Source organism: Cydia strobilella, chromosome 27 (assembly GCF_947568885.1).
Source record: "Cydia strobilella chromosome 27, ilCydStro3.1, whole genome shotgun sequence".
Taxonomy (NCBI): Eukaryota; Metazoa; Arthropoda; class Insecta; order Lepidoptera; family Tortricidae; genus Cydia; species Cydia strobilella.
Genome location: NC_086067.1, coordinates 7,749,689 through 7,770,009, shown reverse-complemented (window position 1 = coordinate 7,770,009; position 20,321 = coordinate 7,749,689). Strand labels below are relative to the sequence as shown.

Below are 20,321 nucleotides of genomic sequence, written 5' to 3'. Positions count from 1 at the left end.
TAACTATCGTTTCATTTACCAGCTCCAAGTCGTTAGTCTGTTGAGGCGACATCTGTTGACACACTTGATACATAGAAAAGATAACTACTGCGACCTCTAGTGTTGAGTAGCAGTACTACTTGTAGTTGCACGTAGCTCATGTTCTCACAATACTATATTTAAAAATATAACTGTGCATGAAATGAATATCGCTAATTGAACGGATTTTTTCTTCTTCAATAAATACTGCCAATTACTTTAAAATATTTAATTGATTGGGGTAATTACAAACAGCTGACAGCCGATGAGTCACCTTTCTGACTATAAAAAATATTGACGGGTGTAGTTTTCCCTAGTTGTCGCTTTAGAAATGCAAGATATGTGTACAGAAAATGGACTCTATCACAAGGTGCGTAGGTGCATTTTCGTATGATTAACTATTTAATTAAACATGATCATTGACGTCAGATTCGTCTACTCCAATGCAAATCGGCTGGAAGGGACAGCTGTAATATTTTAGGCTAACAACACTGTCGAAAAAACTTGAATTTAATTACATCCAATCACGGCTCTTAATTTCGGCTTTATCACAGTCCTATAAAGAATATAATCGCTTAAATTTTCTTCTCCTAATAAGACATTTTATCGTTCGAGACGGAAGTGGCATAAAAATAGGATTGCCAACAAAATTCAGTGACGTCACAGGCATGGATGAGGTCTTCTAAAATTACATGAGATCAAAAAAAAAAACAATTTCACGACGTACGAACTGGATTTTGGCGAGAAATTAAATATTGAAGTGTTTGTTTCGGTGAACGACGTGTGTGAAGTATAAAACGAACGTTAATAGAAGGTTTTACAGTGAATTTCAAGACAGTTGTTCCTTTTGGTTGCTTTGGATACAAAAATTGATATTTATGTGAGTATTACTTAGATTTTTCACAGGTAATGCAGTTAATATAATCGATTTAAATAATATAATACGACATTCCTCACGTGTCTCGAAATTAAATTAGTGTTTATTAGACCAGTACTTGTCAAAATCGTGTGTCATGCTTTTACGGTTTCACTAGACCTAAAAATAAATCAGTGAGTATTTTAGGATATATATTTGGCGAATTTGAACGCGCGAGGCCGGGTGAGTCGCGTGAAAGTGATTTTTATCGATATGCGCGCTAAAAACGAAGGAATAACACTTGGCCTTGACTGGCTGAAACTCGCTTTCCATGGTATCATGTTACATGAATGCATTATTAAAAAAATAAACATCTTTTTTTTCAATACTTTGCGTTATTACTAAGCGCTAAAAGTCGCATAACTAATTCGTTTCTTATTATTTCTTTTGTTAGATAATTCAACTGATCATAATAGTGACCTTGGAGTGGAATTCACGAAATTATATATCACGCGTGTGACTGACGTAATGCCCACATTCCAAGGATGCCATTTAAATACCTAATATGGGTAAATTAATTTGTATGCGATGTCAGACATATTGCTAATTTACTGAATTAAATTTTCCTTTTAACTTATGTGGGATGATAATAATGTTAAAGAGTAAGTGACCCAGTTTTATAGTTATTTGTGTACAAACTGATATATTTTGAGCAGAGAGAAGTTGCAGCTTTGTAGAAATATTTTAATGTCTGTAAGGTTCCAAAATTGTTATTAATTTATATTGGTTTAGTTTCATGTATGTGTGTCATAATATGCAATTTATTTAAAATATTTGATAATGTTTGAACGACTCGACAATTGAGAAGAGAACAAATATCAGCGTTGGCTGAGGTTCGAAAATTGGCGGGTCGTTGCCCATGGCGGGAAACGAGAAATTAAAAAAAAAAGGGAAGAAAGGAGTGGCTTGGGAGGATATAGGCGGAGAGAGTTGGTTGGACTGAAATGTTTATCATTGTAATGGATAATAAATATAAGTTTGTCCTATACTTATTGTTTGGAGTTTTACTGGTTTTATCTTACATGTCTTCTTATTTAAAACTGTTGTCTCACCTTGATAAAAATGTAAACAGCCAATTTGTTTGTATTAAATAAAGTAAGTAATTATTCATTCTTATTTTCAAAAGGAATTATTTTATTTATTGAACTTTGAACCTTGTATTATTTAATATTAGTAATGATTTTGCATGTAGGTAAGTACAATATTTTTAACATACATTTTTATGGAAGTAATAATATATTTACCTTATAACATAGGGTCATTGCGCTAGTGTCCGTCCATGCTCTAGTTTTCGTCCACTTGACAGATTAGAAAATAATATATTTCATTTATAATTTATTATATCGTTGTCCGAGTATCCACAACACAAGCCTTCTTGAGTTTACCGTGGGAATTAGCCAATTTGTGTAAGAATGTCCCTATAATATTTATTTATTTATTTGCTACTTGCGAAATATCATTTTTATGTAGATAGATATATTGTTTAGACATTAAGGATTTCAATAAGTCCAAATTTGTGCAGCAATATAAGTTTATATACTTATTTCGTCAAGTGGACGAAAATTAGCGCAATGACCCTATTGTTGCAAGAATATTCCAATTCTATAACCCCTTTTTAAACCTAATACTTTATTTTTATGGCTGACGTTAAATTATTATATTCATAAAACTTATCTTGAAGCTGGCCTTATCCTATTTAGAAAGTTACCTCATAATTTGTTTAGCCTTAAATATGGAGGTGCTAAACAGTCACATTTTTACATAATGTTTGTCTAAGCTCTATTTGAATATCTTAGACAGAAAAACCGGCCAAGTGCGAGTCGGACTCGCGCACCGAGGGTTCCGTACATTACATAATTTTAACAATGTATTTTTATGTGAAACGTGAGTGAAAGGTAAATTGCGGATTACGATTTATGACGTATTAAAAAAAACTGCTTACTAGATATCGTTCAAACCAATTTTCGGTGGAATTTGCATGGTAATGTACATCATATATTTTTTTCAGTTTTATCATTCTCTTATTTTAGAAGTTACAGGGGGGGACACATTTTACCACTTTGGAAGTGTCTCTCGCGCAAACTATTCAGTTTAGAAAAAAAATTATAGTAGAAACCTCAATATCATTTTTGAAGACCTATCCATAGATACCCCACACGTATGGGTTTGATGACTTTGATGAAAAAAAAATTCGAGTTTCAGTTCCAAGTATGGGGAACCCCAAAATTTTATAGTTTATTTTTTCTATTTTTGTGTGAAAATCTTAACGCAGTTCACAGAATACATCTACCAAGTTTCAACAGTAGTTCTTATAATTTCAGAGAAAAGTGGCTGTGACATGCGAACGGACGGACAGACAGACAGACATGACAAATCTATAAGCGTTCTGTTATTTGCCATTTGGCTACGGAACCCTAAAAATGGTAGCAATTTTTAATACAATAACAAAATGAAAACTCTGATTTAAACTCAAGATTTTTACATGTTAATACTGAAAAACCAAATATTGTGAGTGTTGTGTGTTGACTGGAAATCCATTAAAGTCATACATTGTTACCATATGTGACGTTTTCAACCAAAAGGTACCACATTGTCGGTTGTCGATAAGGTTGATTTCAAATTCAAGCTATATGGAAATAGCGACTTATAACTGACAATAAGTACCCTTTTGATTGAGAATGGCACATATTGGCTATGTTATGAGGACAATGCAACCAATACAAGTAGGTATATGGTTAATTTTGAATTAAGATAATTGCCTCTGTGAAGATGGTAACTCAAAAAAAAAAAAAAAATTACTAAGCTGATATTTGCATTACTCTATGTAATTGACCAACGAATGAATGAATGTTTATTTGTATCAAATTTGCGTTGAATTTTTGTTTTTGGAGGATCCTTGTTTTGCCATGACTGGCGTACAAATATTGTTTTTATAAATAAATAATAAAATAAAATTTCTTTATTTCGGACAAATGCACCCATATAGTGTTAGTACTACAAGCAAAATCTTAATCTAGTGTAAAGGGGCCCACTGACTATCAGTCCGCCGGACGATATCGGCCTGCCAGTTGTTCGGAACTGTCAAATTTTTGTTCTAACTGACAAAAAAAAAAAAAACATAAAAACTAATAATAATATTATAACTAAAAAATATTTATCTCTAAAGTCTCCTTAGTATTTAATACAATAGGTACCTACTTATATTATAAATTCCTTTCCTTCCTTCCTCAAGGAAGACAAAAGAAAAGATGGGAGGACGAAATTAGAGGAATAGCTGGACCATTATGGAGAAGGAAAGCCATGAACAGGGAGTTATGGCAAATTCTAGGGGAGGCCTTTGCCAAAGGGCAGACTGACAATGAAAACGTCCCGGATGTCAGAAACACAAATTAGAATAAGTGAAATATATATATAAAGATGTTATTTTATTGTTAAAAATAAGTCAGTAATAAAGGCTTTATTTATTTATTTATTTATTTATATTATAAATTGAACTACACTTTTAATTTGCTCAGTCCAGTGCTTATGCTAACTAAATTGACTATGTACAAGATACAGTGTAAATTCTATATAGCCGATACTCAAGGGACCGGATATTTTTGAAGCTATAGAGAGTTTTCATTATATTTTATTTAATTTAATAAGCCTTTCTTCCACATAAGAGGCAATTGTAAGTACAAATTCAGGTTTTTAGTTGTTTATGTTATAGAACGCGCACTCAGCTTTTTTGGACATATCATGCGGTCTAAGAAGCATGACCTAGAAAGGCAGATTATCTTGGGTCAAATGGATGGCAAGCGCGGGCGAGGAAAAGCACCCACGAGATGGTCTGATGGTGTGAAGAGGGTGGTTGGCGGCAACATGCAGTGCGTGACTCATGTGGCTTATGACCGCACACTATGGAGACGGAGCATACATGGTCGCGATCCTCAGCAATGAGAGACCGAGGAAGAAGAAGAAGATGTTATAGGATGTCTCTTAGTGTGGTGTGCCTGTCGGCATAGGCCTCTTCCAACTCTTTCCAGTGCTTCCTGTCTAAGGCAACTCTGGTCCAGTGTGGTCCAAGAGTAAACTGGATGTCATCTTCCCATCTGGTTATTTGTTTGCCGCTTATGCGCTTATAGCCGAATGGGTACCAGTGGGTCACTTGTTTGCTCCATTTTTCTTTGTTGTCCCGCAGCATGATTTCATTATATAGAGAGAAATTAATATTAATATTAAAATAAAGGGAGTGGACGTTATATCCTCGTAAGACCTTATTCTATAAGTAAATTGGAACGAGTTTCGTTTGTTTTACAACGCAGTGAAACAAAAGAAATGCTACTCTATTTGTTTCATCAAAAGGTTCAAATTAGATTGCAATGAATATGTTCATTTGAATGTACATTTAGCCTCACGAGGATATGGAATTTACACTGTACTATAAACCAATAACTTACAAACTACGATTCTATTCTACGATGCGATATAATTTCATACAATAATTTATACTTTTCAAAACTTATATAACATTTTTCGCTCCTCGCTCCTTATGACCTCAGGATCAGGAATGCATGGTTAAAAACTTCTTCTTCTTCCTCGCGTTATCCCGGCATTTTACCACGGCTCCTGGGAGCCTGGGGTCCGCTTGACAACTAATCCTAAGAATCGACGTAGGCACTAGTTTTTACGAAAGCGACTGCCATCTGACCTTTCAACCCAGAGGGGGAACTAGGCCTTGTTAGGATCAGTCCGGTTTCCTCTCGATGTTTTCCTTCACCGAAAAGCGACTGGTAAATATCAAATGATATTTCGTACATAAGTTCCGAAAAACTCATTGGTACGAGCCGGGGTTTGAACCCGCGACCTCCGGATTGAAAGTCGTACGCTCTTACCGCTAGGCCACCAGCGCTTTATGCTTTTAAATTTTATGTTTTGTATAAAGCCTGGTCCAAAAACCAACAGAAATAAGAGTTAGGTCATTAGATAAGTATTTCTATTCTATGTAAGTTAATGCTAAAACTATCACCAGGGCAAGACAATCACATGTATGGAATCTTCATACTGTTTGTCTTGCTCCGAGCAAACTAAACTATGTTCATCTTACCCCACCTTACCTTAATTCATTTCATATTTTTAAAACTAAGACGGAACTTAATCGCGTACAAACTTACGTTTATTTATGGCCTGACGTTTCATATTTATTTATTGCAACCATGGTATTATAGGTATTACAAAGTCTGGATAGTTCCACATGGACCTTAGCAATATTAAAATAAAATAAATAAAATAAAATAAAAATCATTTATTTCAGGTCTTACATACCCATATTTTAACACATTACAAAAATTACAAAAAGAAAAATATAAAATAAAAAATTAAAAATATAAAATAACATTAATAAAAATTCAAAATTAAAATTATACAATATTTTATATTATGTAATATTACACAATATTACATGCATACTTAGGATCTAATCTTAAATCTATGTGTATAATATAAAAGTAGGTCAATTTAGTCGTTGTTATATAGGCCGAATTGAATCAAACAGTTATCAGATAATTGTCAGTGTATTAAATACAATAATAAACGGGCAGCTAAATATTCTTAAGTGATGTCAAAGATAGATATACCTCCGTAATAGATGGATACAGTCTAAGGAAAAAACGTGCCTCGAAAATCAAGAAAATTTGATTCTCTTTCAGAGGACGCTACTAGCTTTGGCCTACTGTCGTATAGATGGCGTTGACGGTTTCGTTTGTTATTTAACAATTTTAACGCATATCAGTGAAAGAGCATGGGTCAAAATCATAAAAATAATTGCTGTGACAATAAATAAAATAAAATATTGGTATTTTAGTCTAATAAGGGTGATGACATTTTATCACCCTTATTACCTAGGCAATAGAGTCCAAGTAAGTAAATTAATTGCTGCAGGGTATATAGATGTTCGCGCGCGGCGAGCGAGGCGAATAGTTTGCCGGAGACATATTTACAGTTATAAGTAGATAAATAGTAAAAGATGCAGCTTAAAGAAAAACAATTGATTAAATATAGAGGCAGACAACAGGCGGTCTTATCGCTAAAGAGCGACCTCTTCCAGACAACCTTGGGTTAGCGGAAACAAAGTTGAGTTACGTTTTATATCCCAGACAAGTACTAAAATCATAAAATGACAGTGTGATTGGTTAATTTATTATGTTTATTTAAATTTTATTTTATTATTCAAATTAAAATTAAAAAAAATTAAAATTATTTACTTTCGTAAAATATACAGGTGTTTATAAGTAGGGGATAGTGCTGCCCGGTAAGCAAAATTTGCCTGTGTTGGGCTGTAGAGTTGTGCCGTTCCCGGTAACATTCCCCATTTTGGATGGGGAAATTTTGCTCGGTAACATTCCCCATACAAAATGGGGAATGTTACCGGGAACGGCACAACTCTAGTTGGGCAACACCGCTCTTCCCCTTATTATCAGATTGTTACACGAATTTTTTTTTTAAGTACTATTTTAAGTAATATAACATGTATACAATTAAAATCATATATAACATTTGTTTATAGAACTAAGTGAATAACTGTATGATCACCCTGCTTTTGTACAAATTATGTAATGATTACATTGTTGATAAACCCATACTTCCATTTTTTCCTACCTTGCCCATATCTGACTGACCTTGGCTACTAATCTTCAAACGAAAAACCCAGACTGTTGCTAGGCGGCCGTTATCTGCGATCATCTAGACTGAATTATAGACATGCCCGTACGGTTTGCCTAACTAGCGAGACGAAATATTTTGTTAACACATTAATATACCTACATATACACGGATTTTTATGCCGAAACAGAAACTTCGGTCGGACACTACAAATTATAAGAGTATACATATGGAGTTAGGAGACCTTATCACGTGATAACGGTTATTAACGGTTAATATTTGTGCCCGTGGCTCCGCCTCAGGGGCGTAGCTAGAGGATATGGCGCCCGGGGCAGTCACCAAATTTGCGCCCCCTGACGGCTGGCAAAAGTTTCCCTGCTGCTACCTTTTGCCCATTTTGGCGCCCCCCCCCCCCCCCTAGTTACGCCACTGCTCCGCCTGCGCGCTCTATCTTTGTCTCCCCAACTTATATTCACACCAAATAAAAATACCTCTTTCATTGTTCCAGATTTACCGAGCCACCATGCAAAAAGCACCCACCTCCAAGTTCAAACTCTAGAATGTGAATACACCCACCGCCAAAATGCCTGTCGTCTCGCCTTATATCAACAGCAGCTCCGCTCTGTCCGGATCCTACCGGTCCACCCTCACCTCCTCATCCAGCCTCGACAAGCCATATTTCCGGTCCAGCAGCACCTATTCATCTTCAACCTTAAGAAGCTCCTATGGCGACCGAAGCACAGAATACAGAAGTAGATACTCCGATGTCGACGGTAAAAGGGAGAGGAAAAGTTCCCTAGTGGAGTATTCTAGAAATTCTCGAGCGCCTAGTGTCACAGATTCGGACAGTGGCGTGTCTACTAGATTCAGATCGGATAGAAGTGAGTCTAGAGGCAGAGATGTTTCCACGACTAGAAGCGAAAGCAGCAAAGTTGAGCGTCCGAAAAGGAATTTCCCAACATCTGCCGCTTTGGCGATGTCCACAGCTGAACTATATAACAAATACTCACCAGCGAACTATATTCCGTACACGCAAAGGATACAGCAGCAGCAGAATGAGATAGCGAGATCCAAGTCGATATCCAGCGATATCGGGCGACCGCCAGCGTCCGATGGCTCCAGGTTGAGGAAGCCTAGGAACTCCGCTGCCACGATTAGCGAGGTAAGTGTTGAGAATCGAAAACGTCTTGAGAGCTAACTATGAAGTTATATGGATGGCAGCTACATTTAGTTGATCGGTAATGCCCCTATAGTTTGTCTAAAACTAAAGGAATGTAATGAACGAAAGTGTGACAACTTGTGCAGGAACACAAACCTACGTGAGCTTGAAAAGTGACATTTCAGTGGGCATTTAGGCTTAAACCAAGTTATAAGGTAACTGGGTAGATTTCTAGCAACGTCAACTTAAACATATTATTCTCAAGTCATGTGAAAAATTCTTAATCTACGTTTACGTACATTACCCCGTACCGTGTTCTTGCAAATAAAAATTTATGATTATGATGATTAAAATTAGGGTAGATAGAAACAAAATGAGCCAGATCATCGATATACGCAATAAGAATAAGAGTGTTGCAAATATGCTTCCTTGTAGTACTCCAATGGGTTGATACTTGCATTTAATTGGGAAAGGTTTACTTTTAGGTTATTTCCATCTAGAAAAGGTGTTATTTCAACAGCTTTAACCTTTCTGATATTACCCTCTTTACTGGTGATGTCCATATCAGGGATATTTATAGAATTGTGCTTATCAAATGCATTTTAAGGGTCACGTATGTTATGTTTGTGTTGATGTTCGGGAACTACAGTTTTTTTTTTCTAATATTCTTTTGAGAATAGCTTGTATATTCATCCATATAACTTCATTGTCTGTTTTCTCAAGATTGTCTTGGTAATGTAGTAGCACAATAATTATTCTAATTCATCATTCTTGTATAGTTTCGGTTGATGTGTCTGCGAAATTATTTAATTTAATTATTTTTATATTGTTATTATTCTTTCCTTATGTTTTTGTTTTCGATCAATATATTTTTATGAATATTGTAATAATTATTTTTAATATCAATACTTAAACTTTAGTCACAAATTAATTGCATTAAGCGATTGTGTGTATATTTGTTAATCAGAATCGATACGATATTTACTTTTGTATTATTATTTTCACTCCTGTTTTTTAATCTTATATTTGCTGCTGTTTCTTGTATGAAAACTAGTACTTTAATGTTCTTGAAAACTATACATTTCAAATGAGCGCTAAATAAATACACAATTACACATATAGACCTCTTACTATCTAATATCTATACTTGTTATCAGCAAGATTGACTTGCCAACTTTCGCAGACGCACAAACCATGTGTGCGCGCGTGTGTGTGTGTGTGTATGTTCATTAACATTCGCACTAAGAGAGCCATCGCTTAATAGTTGTCACCGTAACTGCTTGACGAGCACTCCATGTCACCCAGAAGAGGAACACACACACAGACACGACGCGGCCGAAAAATACCAGTAGATAACCCAGAACATTTCTGACCCAGAGGCCCGAAGGCAGGCGGTTTTACAAAGAAAGCTCACCCACAACCAGCTACGGGAAAAGAAACTCTATGACCAATGGAAATAAGGACAGCAATGGAAACGAGGTACCCTCGGTTTCTGAGATACGAAAGCGTTTCGATCCAAAAATGACAGTGACGAAACTGCCAGCGAACGACTCACGATATTCCAAAACTGTCGATCATTATCTCAACCAGCTTAAAGACGTGGAGAACGGCACAGGGTACACTAAAGTCGTCCCTAAGGACGAAAAGCCAGTGCCCGTCCACTCTTATGAGAAAAACGGCTTTAACAAATGGGATTTCTCCAGTTCACGATCAAACTCAAACTCAGACCTATCATTATCTAAAACCACATCAGAACCGACATCACTAGCCAAGCCTACGGTCGAGAAAAACGGCATGTCAACATCATTAACAATCAAGCTACCGTATGACCGGATAGCTAGCATCAAATCTCAGTTAGATCCTAACAATCCCATAGGAAAGATTCTAGAAAAATCAACAGTCATACATGTAGAAAACGGAGATGACGATCGCCTGAAGCGGAACAGTCCCGAAATTACACCAAAGTTGAAAGAAATTAAGAACGATATAGAGAAACAAGTAAAAGTACCGCACACATCTAACTTTGCTTCGTATATACAGATCTCACAGCCTATAGCGTCAGGGACATCCAAGAAAGAAGATGAGGAACCTAGGAAATCTAAACCAAGTTTGAAATACATAGATTCTGAAGAAGATAGATTAGTGCTTGACAATGATATAGACTCGCCTAGTGGAACTGGGTTTGAAAACAAAACTTTTGAACACGAAAATTTCCTTAAAAAGCGAAGTGAAAATCTTGAAAGTGAAATCGAAGATGGTATCAAATCCATGGAAACCAGTACGGAGAGTACTGTTAGTGAACCCACAGAAGATTCTAGTCCTGATACACCATCTTCTAGAAGGAAAATCTTGGACGCGAAGGATATAGAAGATATCAGAGCGGTAAGTTCTATGTTCAAAGATTCGAGAAATCAGGAGAAAATTCTAGATTTTGTGACGCAATTCTATTTAAAAACAAAATTACTTCGTTGACATTACAAGTACTTATGACGATTTTATAAATATAGAAACTCATTCATTCGTGGGAATGAACTCGCATTTCGTTTGTCATGCTACAAACATATCTTTCGACCTAGTGTTACAGAAAAAGAAAATTGTGTAATCTAGAATTTATAACTTGATTTCTCGAAGCCGCCCTTTCGGCACAGAGTACATAATACTACATCAGATATGCCACTCCATTGTCTTTATATACTATTCCAATTTGACACTAAAAATCGGCAAAAAATGGAGTCGGACTAAGCTAACTCTGCACAGATTTTTCAGTGATATGATTGCCACCATAATCGTCATATAACTATGAAAACACGACGTATAATAGTGGTGTCTCAGACTTTGTCATTGTAAAATCTGCGGTAAGTTACTTTTGACGGACAGACCAATTCAGTCAGTGTCAAAAGTGACATTTCAACCAAAAACGTCACTTTTGACACTGACAGATCAGTATCGGAAACATATCGAATAACTAAAGCTCGAATTGGCGTGATACTCCAGTCAAGTAACTTTTGATTTTCGGGTTTCCTAAGTTTAAAACTGTTATTTTTTTTCGGAGTGGCGTAGATAATATATTATTATGAACTCTAAGCCAACGGGTCCAAGATCGAAACCCGCTTGTTTCTTTGGCTCAGCACAGTTTGTCTAATTTGTTAACCTACTTTGGCGATCAGTTACGCTTTCGACCTTCGTGTTTTTAGATTTTTTCCAACATATAGGTTTTCCGATATCTATTTTGATAGTTTGATTTTTCTGTGCCTGTGATTTTATACGATTTAAGACAGGACCGAGTATTATTTTGGTGTTTTTTAGGTTATCTTTGGATTCAGATCAAACTGATTCAACACAATCTGAAATGACAAAGCGAGGAAGTACATCATTAAAAGTCAAATTCCTATAAAATATGGTTTATTGTGGCACTTCCACGCTTTGTTCTGTCAAACTCGTTATTCATAAACGCGCTACAACCTACATCCCCCAATTAGCTATTAAAAGTTTGTCTTAATTCCTTATTTTGACTTATTATTTATTTGTAAGAATGGGATAAAACAAAAATTAACTTATAATTTGAAATAGATGTCATATATTAAAGAAAAAGTGACGAAGCCCTCCGGTGGTGAAGGCCGGATTCGAACCGGCGTCTTTAGCTATCGCGGCTAACGCCATGAACTTCTCGACTATATGCCATCTTAGTAAGACTAGGCGTCTTTGACCAACTCTAAGGGCAAGCAGTGCGCGCTTGCACCTCCTATACGAATCCCTTACAGAATTACGTTGTAGCGAGAGAGACTGGTGCTGCCATCGGTATCAGAGATGGGCATTAATCGATTAATCTTTTAGTTAACTAATCAATCGATTAAAAATATCAATCGTCATTTTTTAATCGCGATTAATTTAGTTGCGATTAAATTAGTTGTGAGAATGTTCGACTAACAACTAAATTAGTTTTAGTTTCAATCGACTTAATTTCACGATTAAATCTATAAAAAACCACGTAGTCGCCCGTTTTTGCATTTTTTTTCTTGCAATATGTAACTACAAGTACGTATGTATGTAACATACGGAGGTACTCGTATGTTGTAACTATGTTAGTTTGGGTAGAATTTTGCGACTTATTTTGAAGCAGATATCTTCATCCGATTGAGCTAAAATTATGTATACATGTTTAATTTGAAATGCTTGAATGACAATGCAAATAATGCCATAATATTATTATAACGATATATTGGTAATAACGACAAATAGCGAAAAACTGCATTGTTTACAAATCGCAAACAATAAAGTAGGTTGGTGCATTATTAATACTTTGAATTATACGATACTGAGTAAATCTTAGAAATAGAAACTATCAATATTTTGCTGTCTCTGACAATAGTAAAACTCTTTTTAGTGTCACGCGGTGACAAAACAATGGGATAATCCTACTTACCTGGAACTGGAAGTTGTTTGTTGCATTTTGGTGCAAGTGCCGACGCATCTTCTAAAAATAACACGTTCTATTGAATGACACATCTGCATGTTTTTTATTATCTACGCGGTCTATTTTGTTTTCAACGTGTGGTCATTAAACTTACTTACTTTAGTAGCAAAATAATAGTGAGAACAGATCTCACTCCTTAGAAACGGTCAAAATATCGTAAGTAATACATGACTATTTTATTTTTAAACATCCGTTAAGATGTCCTAATCAGTCTGTCAACATAGCCATACCGAGTTATTCTATTCAATTTGCTTCTAACATTAGTCGCGAGAAAATAGTCTAACTAATTAGTCGATTACAAAATTTAGTTGTCCGAAATCAATCGGCAACTAATTTAGTTGCAACTAAGTTAGTTGCACTCTATACAACTAAGATTGATCAATCGTCGTTTTCAATCGTCAGTCGCAATTAATTCTTGTAATCTTAATCGTTAATCGTTAGTCGATTACATTTTGCCCATCTCTGATCGGTATACAACTTTGGAAACAAATCAAATTATTTTATTAAATATTTTGAATTGTGTTTTTTAAGTAGTCATAGTCACACTACTATACATAAATTATAATTTATAATATTTATTTAAAAAACACTAATCAAAATATTTAATAAAATAATTTGTGTTGTTCCCAAAGTTGAAAACAATTTATGTTTAGATATTTATGAGCACCGTGATTATTATTACAATTGTTGTATTATTACCTTTTAATAGTTGATTTACGGCATCAAAAAAACGGAACATTAACATAGATATTTCCGTATTGAAACTAATGGAATTTATCTCAAATATTCACGAAACAGTTCATCAAATCTAAAGAACATACGTATGTTAATATACATAGGTTAAGGTTTTGTGTATGTCATTATACCACGACGATAATAGATGTGGCATTTTCTATAAAAAGGGACCTTATTGTCGATGGCGCTTAAACCATTATAAACCATGCTCCTATATAAATACAATGCCGAACGACGCTGTGCGGCGTAAGCGCCATCGACAATAAGGTCCCTTTTCATAGAAAATGCCCCAAATAACATAAACATGAATCGCCACCACCGCTTCCACCGCATTCGGTTGACCAAACCACGAAGTGAATTTTCGGCACAAAAGATAGCACCTAGATTAGAAAGATCGCGTTAAGAATGTGAACTGGGGGGTCACGTGACGTACGTCACAACTGTCATACGCACTTTTCGTTCGCTCCGTGATATTTATTGGGGAATTTATTTATGAGGAAAGAGGGCGACCGTTTTTCCATACAAACGTGTTCCCCATTTCCTCTCTGGATATTGGCATTATGGAAAAAAAATGTATTCCTTATTTTGCTTTTTTTCGATTTTCAAATTATTACGATAGTTAATACGAAAATATTTTTGAAAGCTAAGTTTTATGAAATAAAACTATGAAAACGGATTATATCGCGTATATTGAATTTATAATACATCCCGACGTTTCGAACCCTTTACAGCGTTACAGCTAAGTTTTAATCCAACTTGGCATATAGCCACTAGCCTATAAATGCATTTTTAGGGTTTCGTACCCAAAGGGTAAAAACGGGACCCTATTACTAAGACTCCGCTGTCCGTCTGTCTGTCTGTCACCAGGCTGTATCTCATGAACCATGATAGCTAGAGTTGAAATTTTCACAGATGATGATGTATTTCTGTTGCCGCTATAACAACAAATACTAAAAAGTACGGAACCCTCGGTGCGCGAGTCCGACTCGGGCTTGGCCGGTTTTTTTATCCAATATTCTTATAAATCTAAAGGTCTCCTTAAACTGGTCACCTGTAGATCTCGATTCGTCAGCCAATAGTAACGTCTGAGGTTACGCACACAAATAAACGACCCGAATAGCGAAATGGCAACGAACCTGGTTCTTTTTTTAAACCGTTTTTGTTGGTGTCTTTACACTGGACCTTCAAACCCGTAACTCGTGGGATAGTTTGTGGACTAGATTCCATGGGGAACCTGTGCCCAGCAGTGGGGTTTAAATAGATTTTTGGATTATGTAGGTGTAATTAATTATACGGGAGTTGGAAGGGGCAGAACTCGGCGGACTTTCTCTGATCAGATCGGGGAAATCCTGAAGAAAGGCCAGCTCAAGAGCACCCTAAACTGGCGAGCGTGTATGAGGAATGTTATGAAAGTGAAGGAAGCGAAAGAGGTATGTCAGGATCGTAGCAAGTGGAAATCCGTGGTCTCTGCCTACCCCTCCGGGAAATAGGCGTGGTTATATGTATGTGTAATTATACCTATTTAAATCCAATTACTTAGTGTGATCGACTGATATCGCCGAAAAAGGTATTTCTCCATGAAGAACTTATGTATAAAATGACAAATTATTTTGTGAATTTTATTAAAAATATATTCAAACCGATCTACATGATCAGCTGCAAAAACCTTATGGCTGAGAGGTTTAGAACCATCGTATGTTATTTTAATTGATAATTAGGATTCGAAAAGTTAAGAAAAAAATCTGCCAAGTGCGAGTCGGGCTCGCGCACGAAGGGTTCCGTATCATTACGCACAAAAACGGCAAAAAAATCACGTTTGTTGTATGGGAGCCCCACTTAAATATTTATTTTATTCTGTTTTTAGTATTTGTTGTTATAGCGGCAACAGAAATACATCATCTGTGAATATTTCAACTGTCTAGATATCACGGTTCGTGAGATATAGCCTGGTGACAGACGGACAGCGGAGTCTTAGTAATAGGGTCCCGTTTTTACCCTTTGGGTACGGAACCCTAAAAAAGAACTAAAGTGCAATTTGAAAATGGCAAATATCTATAAAAGCATAAGCACTTCATACTTTAGCAACACTTAGTGCCAGTTACACCATCCGCTCTTGACAGACTCATCAACGTCACCCGGCGCGCCGTATATAAGTTATGTATATTTATATATATTAATTCGCATATATTATTAGTACTCAATATTATTATGTTACGTCGTCCACAACGTGTCCCGTCCCGCACTATGCTGTCCCGCACACTCCGCTGGCTTCACAGAAAACCAGCGCCGTTGACCACGCTAGCGCTAGTCGCGCCAGCTGCATTACTGAGTGGAGACCATTTCGGCTTCACATCTCTATTTCTACTGTTTTGTTTATCTTTGTCTTGTATTTGCTATATGTGTTGTCTGAATAAATGATTGCTATTCTATTCAAATCCAAGATTCGAACCCGAGACACCTTATAGCTTTGGTTACGTCGGAACAAGATATCAACACATGTTTCCTTCGACCTACTTGTGAAGATTCTAGAACTTAAATGTCTCTGAATCAGTAAGAAAGAGTTAGACATTAATGTTTAAGACAGTACGCAAAAACTGTTCAATTATCCACCTTTTTCCCATTCACATAAAGTGTAAGAATCAGTTTTTTAACAATAAGCCATACCGTTTCGCGTTGCGTCTCGACCGCTGCTAAAAATATCGCAGTGCGAAATAACTGGACACTCATTGGCTGTGCAAGCAAAAGTTGATCGCCACTGTATAGTGAGCTTCAGATTCTTATAAAATACGTGGGAAATTAGACATCTCTTATGCTGGTTATTAAACCTACGACTAGTAGCGATTGGAATTGGATTCTGGATACGAAATTAAAATCGTCCGAATGTCCGAGCCACGTGCGATTTAAAAAGTCGACCGCCATGTTGGAAACCGAGTGACAGTTTGTGGAAAAAGTTTTCGTTTTTTGTCTCTGACGTCAAGAAGTCAAGTGTGAACAGTAATTTTAGTTTTCTATTTAAGAAATTTTATAATAGTCGCTGTTGAAGTAAGTTGGTCGGTATTTAAATACATTCAAAAAAAAAACTAATTATTCATTCATTCTAAAATAGTTATTGTAAATTATTTAGAATATTGTTAATTTTCGAACATACATTTAAATGTATGTATGTACTGTCAAGGGCATAAATATATACATTCCCAAAGTTTCAAAAATATGTGTACGCTCTTACACCTTAGACAATAAAATCGTGTTCACATATTTTTGAGCCATTTGTCTGAATCGATATTTTTGCCTTCGACTGTACCTAAGTTTACAGTAACATATAGAAAAATCCGCGTTAAGTTAAATAAAAAACCGGCCAAGTGCGAGTCGGACTCTCGCACGAAGGGTTCCGTACCATTACGGGAAAAAACAGCAAAAAATCACGATTGTTGTATGGGAGCCCCATTTAAATATTTATATTATTATGTTTTTAGTATTTGTTGTTATAGCGGCAACAGAAATACATCATCTGTGAAAATTTCAACTGTCTAGCTATCACGATTCATGAAATACAGCCTGGTGACAGACAGACAGACGGACAGCGGAGTCATAGTAGTGGGGTCCCGTTTTTACCCTTTGAACCCTAAAAACAATGATTTTCATTTTTTTATGTGGAGTTTTTAACTGTTACTGTGACAGCAGAAAGCGCGGGAAAACTTAGTTGGCTGTGTGGAACAAATCTGTGGCCTCGTTATAAAAAACGGGCGATATCTTAAATCTTAAATAGGTATCTGATATAGGTATCTTATCTTATAATATATTAAGTTGTTAAAATATGCTTAATCCTAGTGTTAGAAACAACTAAGATGTGTCAAAATTAAAATTTGTCCCTGTAAAAAAAAAGACAACATTGCTAATGAAAACTTACGGTTTCTAACAATACAAAACATTAAACCGTTTCTGATTTTCACAGTTAACCTTTTCGATATTTGGTGTGTGGTGATCAAAAATCGTAGCATGGAGACTATATAAAGGAGCCAAATCTCTATGTATGAAAAGTGTCCATCAAAAAACAGTAATTAGGCGGCGCCACCATACACCGAAATACTACCAAAAACAACCTACGTAATTTGGTCGGGTTATTTGTTGGTTCATGTTATACTCATGTCCCAGACCCTAACTAGCGCCACCGGAGAGATTAGGAACTATTATTTAAAGCTGAAAGTGGTCACTTTTGCAACAATTCTGCCATAAGAGATTGGCATCCTTTTCTATACCATTCATAAATCGTAGGTTCAAATCTCAGTTGACCTGTATACTGTAGAGTATGGAGCAGTAAAAATCTTCCTAGAAAATAAATCAAAAAGACTGAAATTCGAACAGGATCCTTATCATATTTAATCTGTGCGGAAAAAGGAGTCGTGAAATGTTCCCTTTCCGCACACCTCTACACAGACAAGAGGTTAAGTTATTTGTGCAACAAGAGAGGAATGGTTTTTCTTGCGAGTGTTTATTTTGAGTCCCGAGAAAGCTAAAGATTCTAAGTTAGAGTCTTGATCGTAGCGAGGGACTCAAAAACACGAGAATAAGATAAGTTTGTTGTTTATTGTTTGTCGTAGATGTAAAATAACTTTGCTCTCGTGTTGCACATATAATTTTTCACCTCAGTAGTGAGAACATATTAAAGGTTAAAATGTATTTCGAATTACACAGAATAATACAGAAACAAAAAAAAAACTTATAATAGAAGTATGAAGTTCATGGCCTTCACAAAATTAAAAAGCTCGCACTTTCCTCACTCCAAGAGTAAAGAAAGTAGGCTTGTTCGAGCTGCTGAGGTGAAAAATAAATAACTCTACATTACAATCTGGTCTAGTTTTTATTACCAATAAATAAGAACCAATCATAAAAACATACCTGTACGACGTTCCAACCGAAGTTTTCACCGTAATATTAAAAATACATGACCCACTTCACAACTATGTCCACTCCGTTCAACCGCGTAAATATTAATCTCAGTACAGTTTCAAACTAATGTTCAATAATATCAGAATTTTACAAATCACGTAACTATCGCTGGGAAATTCGTGTGACATTTGACAGATGTGAATGATACGAGTGACAGGACAGATAATATAGCCACGGGCCACGATAGTTTTTCATGTAGGCATAGAGTAACTTAACGGAGTTATATCTATCTTTGATGTAGGTATACATTTGTGCCATTTTCAACCAAAAGGGTACTTATTGTCGCTTGTCAATAAGGCGCTATTTCCATATAGCTTCAATTAGAAATCATCCTTATCAACAAGCGACAATGTGGTACCTTTTGGTTGAATCGTCACATTTCTTTTTATGTGAAAATTAAATCGTTTGTCAAGTTTGAAAGGTTCATTATATGTTAATTTCCTTGACTTGAAATAAAAAAAAAACGTTTTGGAATAAAAAATATACAAATAACTATTCGGGGCTTCAAACAAATCTCGTGGGATTTTTGATACAATGCGGCATACGATCTATCCATCGAATTCGTTACACCCACTTAGTCGGCAATGTATCGAAAAAACCGGCTAAGTGCGAGTCGGACTCGCGCACCGAGGGTTCCGTACTCTTTAGTATTTGTTGTTATAGCGGCAACAGGAATACATCATCTGTGAAAATTTCAACTGTCTAGCTATCACTGTTCATGAGATACAGCCTGGTGACAGATAGACAGACGGACAGCGGAGGCTTAGTAATAGGGTTCCGTTTTTACCCTTTGGGTACGGAACCCTAAAAAGCAAGCGATTTGTTGCAAGGTCTGTGGAGCCTTTTAAAAAGTGTAGTTTCGGTCTTTTCTAAATACTGGCCGATTTCACTGTAAACTTAAACTTGACTGTTAACGTCAGTTTTTTTATGTCAAATTATCAATTTTGAACGTTTTCCGTGTTTTCTATGTTATTATTGTGATTTTATACCTATTTGAGCCGAATGTAAGTTTCCGAATGTACAAATGTGTTTGTATATTTGTTATTATCCATCGAAGGCCTATTGTACCTAAACTCTATATGTGGTATTTTCTATAAAAAGGGACCTTATTGTCGATGGCGCTTACGCCGCACAGCGCCGCGTGTAATTGTATTTATATCGGAGCATCGTTTATAATGGCGTGAGCGCCATCGACAATAAGGTCTCTTTTTATAGAAAATACCACATATTCTAACAGACAGTGGCGTAGCCTGAACTAATCTAGTGAACTAAATCGCATCTGCGAGGCCCTTTTCTTCCACTGTGCCCGAAGGGGCCTCGCGCGAGGCCCACCTTGGGGCGCGAGGCCGTGGGCGACGGCCCGCTTCGCCCACGCCTAGCTACGCCACTGCTTATAGAATATCTTCAATACAGGGTCGCGTGTGTTATGATGT

The 20,321-nt window shown here is 36.1% G+C and overlaps 1 protein-coding gene across 1 annotated transcript in view; it reads left to right on the top strand.

Annotated features, from left to right (window-relative positions):
• The first annotated feature begins 542 nt into the window (after nucleotides 1-542).
• LOC134753599 (uncharacterized) overlaps nucleotides 543-20,321 on the top strand; it is a 45,131-nt gene continuing 25,352 nt past the window's right edge. The window contains exons 1-3 of the mRNA XM_063689523.1: nucleotides 543-898; nucleotides 8,082-8,735; nucleotides 10,110-11,114. Of these exons, the coding sequence (XP_063545593.1) occupies nucleotides 8,157-8,735; nucleotides 10,110-11,114 (1,584 nt within the window). The 5' untranslated portion in view covers nucleotides 543-898; nucleotides 8,082-8,156. The remainder of the gene's footprint in view (nucleotides 899-8,081; nucleotides 8,736-10,109; nucleotides 11,115-20,321) is intronic.